Source organism: Arachis hypogaea, chromosome 10 (genome assembly GCF_003086295.3).
Source record: "Arachis hypogaea cultivar Tifrunner chromosome 10, arahy.Tifrunner.gnm2.J5K5, whole genome shotgun sequence".
In the NCBI taxonomy this organism is placed as follows: Eukaryota; Viridiplantae; Streptophyta; class Magnoliopsida; order Fabales; family Fabaceae; genus Arachis; species Arachis hypogaea.
In genome coordinates this window covers 1893098-1904037 of record NC_092045.1, presented here as the reverse complement: position 1 = coordinate 1904037, position 10940 = coordinate 1893098, and the positions used below count along the sequence as shown (strand labels likewise).

Below are 10940 nucleotides of genomic sequence, written 5' to 3'. Positions count from 1 at the left end.
ACATCCGAATTATTAAAAAGATCAATTATGGAGGACTCAAGTCCCATGCCTACTCCTATGATATCTAGTCTTAAGTTGTCTACTAATGACTTAAAATTCTTTGATAATCCAAAACTTTATAGGTCAATAGTAGGTGGCTTACAATATTTAACTCTTACTAAACCAGATTTATCATACTCGGTTAATAAAGTATCTCAATATATGCACCAACCTACACTACATCATTGGAAGTGTGTGAAAAGAATTTTGAGATATTTGAGAGGAACTTTGAATCATGGCTTATTCTTCACAAAATCTACTAATTTTCGCTTACTTTCCTTTGCAGATTCTGATTGGGGTGGTGACTTAGATGATAGAAAATCCATTACAGGCTTTTATGTGTATCTTGGCAACAATCTAGTCTCCTGAAAAAGTAATAAACAAACCAAACTCAGCAGAAGCAGTACTGAAGCAAAATACAGATCTATAGTTGCTGCACAAACTAAAATTATGTCTCTTCAACAGTTGCTCGGGGAGCTGCACATTCCTCAAAAAATCTCACCAACCATCTACTGCGATAACCAGTCCACTTGCCTTTTAGCTGCTAATCCTGTCCTTCATAGCAGGTGCAAGCACTTGGAGCTAGACTTACACTTTATCGGAGATCTAATCAACCGCAGAGAATTTTTTGTCGTGCATATGCCTTCAACAGATCAGATAGCAAATACTCTAACTAAACCTCTCTCCTTGTCAGCATTTTAGAAGTTTAGAACCAAACTGAGAGTACATGACAGATCAAGTACCTCAATTCGAGGGGGGATGTTAGAGTATTAGCTGAGTTAGTGAATTAATTTTCTATTCTATTATGATTAGTTAGAGGGTAGATTAGTCTTTTTACTCTAATCAGGGATGGCTTGTGTATATGCTATGTATAATAACTTTACTTTTTGGAAAAACATGATTTTTCTGATATTTATTTTCTAATATTCAACCCATCAAATTTACTTTCTTCTATTCATTTTCTAATATTCAACCCATCAAATTTACTTTCTTCTCTCATTTTCTAATATTCATCTGCACGTTCTTCAATCTTGTTACTCAAGATTCTGATAATATCAAAATAATTATTTAAAAGAAATAATACCGTATAATATAAAAATATTAATTAAGTATAAAAGTATAATATAATATTAATAATTTCATTCTAAAAAATAATGTTAGGTTAGCAACTCCAAGCATAAATTGAAATTGATGCGAAAATAAATCCAGATAAAAATAGCAAATCTGAACCCGATAAAATATATTTTAGATCTGAGTCAGATTAGATTTTAAACACCTCTAGCATAATAATTAAATTCTAAAAGCAGTTGTCATGACGATTAAAAAAAAAAAACCAAAATCAATTACCATATAAATACTAAGAACTTGTACAAATAAAAGTTAATTTTGAAAAGAAATTTCATATGCCAATGAACCTTAACTAAGTGGTATATGTTTCTCTTTTTTACTAAGAGGTCTCAATTCAAGCCTCATCTAATATAATCTTAACCAAAAAAAAAAGAGAAAATCGTGTGTGCGTGGTCGACCAAAAAAAAAAAAAAAATCATATAATATGGGCATTTAAATAGGATTATTTAAGACACACAGAAAAAAAAGGAAGTAATTTAGTTTTCAAAAAAAAAGAAAAGGTTATTTAAATACTCTATGCGGCTATGCCTTTATTTATATTTTCTTTTCTTAAATGGGTTATCCCTTGATTATTAAGCCATGTATTAAGTCAAACAGAAATTTCATGTTGAAGCATTACATCAACCACAAAATGGAAGAAATCTCGCGGAGGTGGTCGTAAAGATCTTAACCCCAGAATCCAATTACTGAAATGATTTTCCATTGTATCCAATTAGTCATTGGTTTTCGGTTGTCGAGTTTGTACGATCTCTAATTGACTGTGTTCCGATTATGATTGACACATTAAAATCCATACACATATTATATCCGTATGTTATTAATTAGTTATATATATAAGCAATTAATTAGGAAGGTAAAACACTTTAGCTCAATAAACGAACCACTCTCCCATTTCCATATCAAAAGCATAAAATAGCACACGGATTTTTCCACGTCAAACTTTGAAGGACTTTCGAATTCAACTTTGGATGCTTTTTCAGTCATTATATTATTCAAATGGAGAAGATAGACTGGAAAATTATTATGATTATTGATTATTGATCATAGGCTATTCAATGCCAAACTTGGATTTGTCTTCCTCTTTCTAGTTTCTACACACTGCTCTAAAAACACTCAACAGTAATTTTAATATTATTAAAATTAAGATTATATTATAAAAAAATTCAATTTTATTTATAATATTAAAACATTACTAAAACTACATAATTTACCGTAACTTACATTAATAATTTTGATCGTACGTAACTACGTATCCTCTAACAACATATATAAAAGGTGTTCATCGTGAAATATTTATTTTCGCTGGTCAAAATTTCAAAACACGTGATGCTATCGTGGCAACCCACTAGATACTATTTGGCTTTCTATAATTCTATTCTTCAAACATGGCATGTCATTAGTATTTAGTCCTCAACTTTTATTTGTTCTCTTCTAAAATAAAACATTTAATATTAAATTAATTGATGCCTCTAATTTTGTTTTTTAGATTTTAATTCCAAAAACAATAGTTAAAGAAATAAAAAATATAAAAGTTTAACATTTTGGATACATTTTACGTATTAAAACCTTCTTTCCTTCGCAATAAAATAAGATGTAATAAATAAAAGAGTTTAATAAAAGTTAGACAATTATAAAAGATGAAAATTTATGTACAATTTACTTTATGTAAAATTAATACTAAAAATTATTAAATAATTTAATTAATTTGACTAAATTTTTATCTAATAATTTTAAAATATTAATTTTATATAAAATCGACTTCACCACCTGAATTTTCACTATTATAAAATGCTAAAAGAAAAAATATGAAAGTGGTTTACTAAGAAAAGTTTTAAACGAAGACTGAAATAAGACTTCTAGTAACTGTGTGGGCCCTCCAAATTTACTAAACACCCGGTCTCGTCGGATGATGACGTCACATATTGGAAAGTCTTGCAATATTGCCAATCGATTACGTCATCGCACGAGGAACCTTTGATCTGTGATGGCATTCATGACGTCACTAACTAAATAAGAATGGCCCAGCAATTGTTGAGCTGTGATGTCTTCTGGCATTTGCCACCGGAATTTCCATAGAATTACAAATCTACCCCAACTCTCAATTTCATGAACTTAATTTTCCATGTATTCTTGGTATAAAACAATTATGCATATACTTGAAAATATATTTTTTATATTTATATTAGTTAACACTTTGAATTAATAAAAGACACGATAAAACTGAAGTTTTAGGACCTTCTAGTGATTGTGATATTAAGTCTTAGAATATCATGCATTCATGTGCAAGATGGAAAAGTTGTGAATGTGTTTGATGTTTGCGGGGACTAAAGTCTTTCCATATGCCATTTTATTCAAAATTGTTTGCTTCTCAAATTCCTTTTCTAATTATAATAAGGTATGTGGCATGGATGATAGCATTTTCTTTCCCAATCATGACTCATGAGATAGGCAATTTACACCTTCTCATGTTTTTCCCACCTAATAATAATGGACTAATATTCTCTAAAATAAAATAAAAAATTAATCACTCTAAAAAAAATAAATTCAATAATAATAATAATAATACACATTTCTATTAGAAATATGATTTTATGTGTCGAAAATTTATAAATTTTTATAATATTAAATATATTAATTACTAGAATTAAAATTAATTCATAAAATAAAAATATTTTATATTTATAAACTATTTAAAAATATTATTCTTAACAGATAGATGTGACGCTTGGAATATATATGCATTACTACCATGAGTGTCACTTTCCTCTTTGTCCCCGTTATCCACGTCTGTTGTGTTCCCTTGTTATCAATTTGTATCACTTCCAAGCTAAGTTCCACCTATGGTGGCACAGCCAAACCCTAATACTAGGAAAGTAACACCCTTCTTGTCTAATCATTAAATCATACAAGTTTGCGACGGATCCTCCTTACATTGTGTGTTACTCTGTTATTGGCTTCAACAAGGTTGTGAACTTGTGATCCAATTTGGACCCACATCTAAAATTCCACAACCCAATCACTAATAATGGAGAGAAAAGAATGGAATTAATGAAATATTTGTACAATATATACAATAAAAATTTAGAAAGTATTAGAGATATAACTATTAGTGTTATTTTTTTTATCGGATAGAATTTTTAGAATGAGTATATCATGACATGGTATTAGAACTCTAGATTCGAAAGATCAATTCAATAGTCCATTATACACATGATTATTCTAGATAGTATGGATGATATTTATTTTGTAACTCAATAATTTATTGTACATATTGTACAAATAGTCCATTGGCTTTTTTCGATTATTAGTTCATTACACGATATTTTGAAATATCAGCTCTAGTTATTAACAACGCAAGAATATGGACTGGTTATCCGGGAGTTGATTATAAATTTATAATAAGGGCAATATTGTAAATAGCAGGAAAAGTAGTGGCAATGATAAAATAATAAGAGAAAAGTCAAGTCAATGGTTCAAAATAATCTTCTTTCCTCGGGACAAAATATTCGATGTGGGACATGCTTTCCCTCGCATTCCCCCAAAGAGAATATATGCAAAGTCCATAGGCATTGGCAAGGCAAGTTCTTGAAAAGAAACAGATGAATAAGATCGAAGAAGAAGGCATGGTTATAGCTTCCCAATCCCAAACAGAGCTACCTTTAAATGAGAATGACTCTCAGGACATGGTTATATACCAAGTCCTGAACGAGGCTAGTAATAACCATCAGCAGCAGCAGCATGAAGCGGCTTCGTTCATGATGATGAGTAGCGGACAGCAACGGCGTGGCATGGAAGCAAAGAAGAACATAGCGAAGAAGCACTACAGAGGGGTGAGGAGGCGGCCTTGGGGGAAGTATGCGGCGGAGATAAGAGACTCGGCGAGACAGGGAGCAAGGATATGGCTTGGGACGTTTCAAACAGCGGAAGAAGCTGCCATGGCTTATGATAGAGCTGCTTTCAAGATGAGAGGTTCCAAGGCCTTGTTGAATTTCCCTGCTGAGGTTGTTGCAGCTGCTTCTGCCACTGCTTCTACTTCCACTCATACTTAGACTCTCTTCAAATCTTTCTCTTTCTTTCTTCTCTCTTTTACTTTAATTTTCTGTATTTAATTATATATAATCAATCAAAATTCTCTCATTCATCTTTCATATCTATTACTATTTTGTTTACATCAAAGCACTCAATAATTACATTCACAAATTTATTTAGTGTTCATCAAAAAGATTTGTTAAAGACTAATTTCAAGCTTGAAGTTTCAAATATTATATGAATTAGAAAAAGTATTCAAGTTTTTTAAAAATTACACTAGTGATTATTGAAAGAGCTAAGGGAAACGGGAACCCTGTTTTGAATACAAAGCCAGAAGTCAATGCCACAATTTGATGTCCAAAGATAAGAATTCAGCTAAAAAACAATTTGTGTTGCACATTAACTAAAATTTCTATTCAACTGCCCAGTGGAGATCAAAGTGAATTAATATCATCTTAAAAAATGTCTATATACATGGCTAAGAAAGCAGAGCAGAGATAATATAATGGCCATGTTCAACAAAAACAAAACAATTAAAAAGCTACTCCATATATATTAGATTGTTGAAATATATATATATATATATATATATATATATATATATATATATATATATATATATATATATATATCTGTGGGTGCGCGCGTCAAACAGCTATATCTATACATAACCAGTACTTAATCAATAATAATTTGTACTTATATTTACAAAAATGTTGTACTTAATAAATATATCATTTATACTTATATTTATCAGAATTTACACATATAAATTATTATAGTTTGTATTTATGTTTTTCAGATTTACACACATAAATTAATAAAATTTATTTATTATAAAAAATTTAATATTTATATTAATTAAATAATAACAAAAAATACAAAAAATTAATGGTCCCAAAGAGTTTTTCACTTTTTCCTATATCTTCTATATGCATATTATTGGTATGAACAGATTGATTACATTTATGGAAAGTATATATAATAAAAGGATTACTAATAAGGGATTCATTCAGATAAAAATGTTTAAAAACGTCTTTTTTTAAAAGATATTTTAAGTAATTAAAATTCAATACATATAATTAATTAAACTATGTTATTTTTATCAAAATTAGATCAGATAAATTGATTTGACAAAAAAAAATTAATAAATTATATTTTGAATCGGTCTAAATTAATATTTTTTTATAAAAATAATTATAATATTTCTATTATAAAAAATGATTAAAATACTCTTATTATATATATATATATAATAGAAATATTTTAGTCATTTTCTATAATCGAGTTATTATAGTCATTTTCTATAAAAAATATTAATTTAAATTGGTTCAAAGTTTGGTTTATTAATTTTTCAACCAAATCAATTTGTCTAATCTAATTTTGACAAAAATAACACAATTTAATTGATTATATATATTAAATTTTAATTATTAAAAATATCTTTTAAAAAATATTTTTTAAGAATCTTTATTTTAGTGGCTCCTTTTTATCTAATTAAATGTTCAAATTTTTTAAACTCTATTGCTTTCTTCTATCCCTTTTATTTGCTAACACATGACTTTGACAAATAATAATTTGGAGAAATTAGTTCATATTCTGTGCATGAAGTAAGGTTATGAAAATTGGACCGAATTAAATGATTCGACCGATTAATTAAAAACCAATCTTTTGGTCGGTCTAATTGATCTCTAAAATTATTTTTAAAAGCCCAATAAAAAAAAGCTCAACAAGTGGTGAATTGGATGAATTGGTCTGTTTTTTGAAGGTCCGTTTCACTATCTAGAGAAAAAACAAAACAGAAAAGAAAATCAAATGGGCAGATGCAAAGGCTCTCTCTCACTCTCACAGTTCACAAAACCTAAACTCTATCAGGACAACTCAGACAAGAGAAGCCCCCACCAACAGCTACCACTCACCCTCTTATCCTCGCTGTGGAACATCGCACTCGCTCGCATTGCCCACCTTACCATCACGCGTCGCTCATATTGTCAGCTCTTCCCTTCGGTCCCCAGTCTCTGCTCTCCTTGTCGTTGCTCACCTCTATGGTAAGCACTCCTCGGCTCCTCCTTTCCTCGTTGACGCAACCGTAGAGGTGAGCAACGGCGAGGTGAGCAACGGCCAGAGACCGAAGAAAAGAGCCAACAATATGAGCGACGCGCGACGGTAACGTGGGCAATGCGAGCGACCGCAATGTTCCACGGCAAGGAGAAGAGGGTGAATGGTTGTGGTTGGTGGGGGCTTCTCTTGTCTGAGTTGTCCCTAATATGGTTTAGGTTTTGTGAATTTTGAGAGCAGAGAGAGAGAGCCTTTACGTCTCAGCCCGTTTGATTTTCTTCTTTTTTTCTTTTTCTTCTAAGTAGTGAGCCAGGCCTTCAAAAACCTAGATCAATTCATCCGGTTCACCACCTGTTGAGCTTTTTTTTATTAGTTTTTTTAAGAGAATTTTAGAAATCAATTAGACCAACCAAAAGATCGATTTTCAGTTAATCGGTCAAACTATTTAATCCCGTCTGATTTTCATAACATTGCTTCGTACGCAGAATATGAACTAATTTCTCCAAATTATTATTTGTCAAAGTCATGTGCTGCAAATAAAAGGGATAGACGAGTTTCAAAACTTTGAACATTTAATTAATCATATTAGATATATATAGTTGATAGCCAAGAAAAACAACAAATGATATACAAATTGGTGATATGTATATGTAACTGCTCAACCAAATTAAACCATGCCATGCATCTTGATACATTATTAAAAAGAAGACAGCAAATTATCCAAGTAATCACTTCCTAAATCCTGAAACACAAAAACATCTACTTCTTCATGATGATCATGAAACCCTCCTGCTACCTTCTTTGTTGGAGGTTGCTCATTCAACACCACAGATGACCCTCTCTTACTACAATAATGATGATCAAATTCTATAGCTTTTGAAACAGTGTCAAATGGGAAATTGAGGTATGCCTTTGGCCCTCTAATCCTCAAAGCAGCTTTATCATATGCCAATGCTGCCTCTTCAGCCGTCTCAAATGTTCCAAGCCAAACTCTAGCTCCTTTCTTCGACGAATCTCGAATCTCCGCCGCATATTTCCCCCATGGCCTTCTCCTTACTCCTCTGTAGTGCTTTGTCACCACTTTTTTCTCTGTTTTCATCACCCTCTTCTCTAGTTCTACCTTCTTATTACAATCTTGTTCGTTATTGTTTGTTGTTGTTGCTGCATCATTTGGTGTAATGTTAACAACTCCATCTAAAACATCTTCCCAGAAATCTGCTCCCATTGATATCCACCTCCCTAAGCTTGGAAGCCTCTGCAGAATTCCCACTGAACCGTTATTGTTGTCTCTTCCATCAAGTTGTGGAAGTTCTTCCCATGATTGTTCTGCTGCAACATCACCATCACCATATGTTCTCACATGATCGGCTCCTCTTTGATTGCTGATAATTTTGGCCCATACATTCTCAAGAATCCCTTCAGAATTTGCATCATTACTATGACTGTCCATGTTGATGAAAATTTTAAGAAAGGGACATAACAGTGTAAATATATATATACACATAAAAAGTGTGAATGCTCTTTTAATTTGACAGCTCAGCTTTAATTTATTATTGTATTTTGCTTTAATCAGATAAATGATGAGTGAATTGGAACACAGTTGGAAAGCTTGTGCATTAATTAATACACTGATTGAATCTCCAGCTATAGATACATAATGCAGTATTATTTTCAGCACTAATACAAGATTAAAATAATATAAGATAAGGTTTATTTTATTGTTTATCCCTTGACTTGTGTGCTTGTTCAATCATTTGGGGGGATTTATCTCGTGTTGATTATTGGAATAAATCCCTCAATTTCAGAGATCAAGTTTATAAGATTACGAAACTGATGAGAAGCAGAAGCATTTTCAGTCTCAAATTAGAGCTGGCAAGCGTGGACTTTGTTGGAGTTAGGGGGAAATCATCACTTTACAATAATTTAATGTTTTCTAAGTCAAACCAAAGGGAAATTAAACGCAATAATTTATTAAGCTAAACCAATTTTAGTCGCTTTAATTTTCACCGTGGGTTTTATTTGACTCAATGCTATATAGTATTATCATAATAATATTAATATCATATAGTAGTCTTTGATTTGTACGAAATTAGTTGCGTATGAGCGAAAAAGTATGAGCCTATGAGGGATGAATTATGGGATAGCTAAATTGTGTTTGTTTACAGAGACAAGACACTGAGATAGAAATATTGAGACATAAAATCGTGTTTGGCAAATGAGACATAGACAGAGACAATGTGTCTAGTGACACTGAATTAGTGTATTTTGTGTTTATCCTTACAGGAAGGACACGGAGACACTAACAAAGAATACAACTTATTTTTTATTTTTTCTTTTATTATTCTTATTAATTTTTCATAATTATATTTTTTATCTCAAATTTTTTGACTTAAAAAAATAAGAATAAATTAAATTTTCATAATTTATTTTAGTTTATTATCAAACAGAATACAAAAACATAAAATTTTGTGTCTTTATCCATTAATGTCTTCTCCTATTCTATTGTCTTGTCCTATCTTTTCTTAGAAACAAACGCAGCCTAAATTATATATGACTTATTTTATTTTACGAAATTGATGGCATAGCCACACATATATAGATTATGAAAACACATATTCTTGGGCTTGATTAATATTAATTAGTTGTCTTTAAAAAGAAAGAGAATACACCTCTTATTTCTTCCTAATCATTGTTGAGGAGTTGAGGTTATCAATAATAGTGGCGTGACCAGCATTATTTGTCTTAAACATGCAATTTGGTTATGGGTTAATTAAGGCAGCTAGGTTGGCCAAAATACTATACACCATACACGGTGGCGTAAAGGAGTAATTGGCGTTGGCAAAGAATATTTGTGGGTGTTGATTAATAAGTGATGTATTAATTAATAGAAGGCACACGGTTGGGACATTAAAATAAGAGTGCTACAGATTAAAGATAATTAAGAGGGAAGAAAAATGGTAGGCAGTGCATGCGAATGCGGCGTGGCGGTCTCGGTTCCATGAACCGCCACATGTTGCGGCTTTGAAACTTCAAAATCCCAATGCCTCGCTGCATATATACGTCTTTCAATCAACCTTGTTATTATATTTCCATTTTCGTAACCACTTCAAACACATTTCTTAAAACTATTATCGGTTTTGGATTTTTTTTAAACAAATAGCAATTAGTAGTGTTTAATAAACAGGTGAAAAAATGAGTTTAAAGTTCAAGATAATAGTATAAGATAATGGGTTTTGCTAGGTAAACAATGACTTTTGTAAATAATGTGAATAATGGATTCTAGAATTTATCCAATAAAAAAACCATTACTCCACTCTCAAATTATCCCTAAATTCGCATTAGGATAATCATCTACACACTTAATGTTAATAAATTGAACATTCATGCATTATTAACTGTGCACGAGTAAATCAAATCAAAAGGAATAACTATCAAATTAAAGATAATGAACATAATCATTAGCATACTTATTAAATTGAACATCCGACATATTCATCTATATACCTCAAGTTGTTAAATTTTTCAATGGATTTTTTAAATATAAGACATAAATTTTATTTATTTATTTATTTATTGCTCTATTTATATGTTGTGTCAACTCTCAACCATAAAATATAGCATAAGAGAATATTTTTTCAACTTGAGCTTATTCTGAAATTTTTTCCAACTCTGAAAAAATAGAGAGC

The 10940-nt window shown here is 30.8% G+C and overlaps 2 protein-coding genes across 2 annotated transcripts; one reads left to right on the top strand and one right to left on the bottom strand.

Moving 5' to 3' along the window:
* Positions 1 to 4160: 4160 nt before the first annotated feature.
* On the top strand, positions 4161 to 5315 carry LOC112714516 (pathogenesis-related genes transcriptional activator PTI5). The gene has a single exon (XM_025766131.2). The coding sequence runs from the start codon at positions 4767 to 4769 to the stop codon at positions 5214 to 5216; it is 450 nt and encodes a 149-aa protein (XP_025621916.1). The 5' UTR covers positions 4161 to 4766; the 3' UTR covers positions 5217 to 5315.
* Positions 5316 to 7825: 2510 nt separating this feature from the next.
* Positions 7826 to 8827, bottom strand: LOC112714515 (ethylene-response factor C3-like). Its single transcript, XM_025766130.3, has one exon. The coding sequence runs from the start codon at positions 8756 to 8758 to the stop codon at positions 7952 to 7954; it is 807 nt and encodes a 268-aa protein (XP_025621915.3). The 5' UTR covers positions 8759 to 8827; the 3' UTR covers positions 7826 to 7951.
* Positions 8828 to 10940: the final 2113 nt, after the last annotated feature.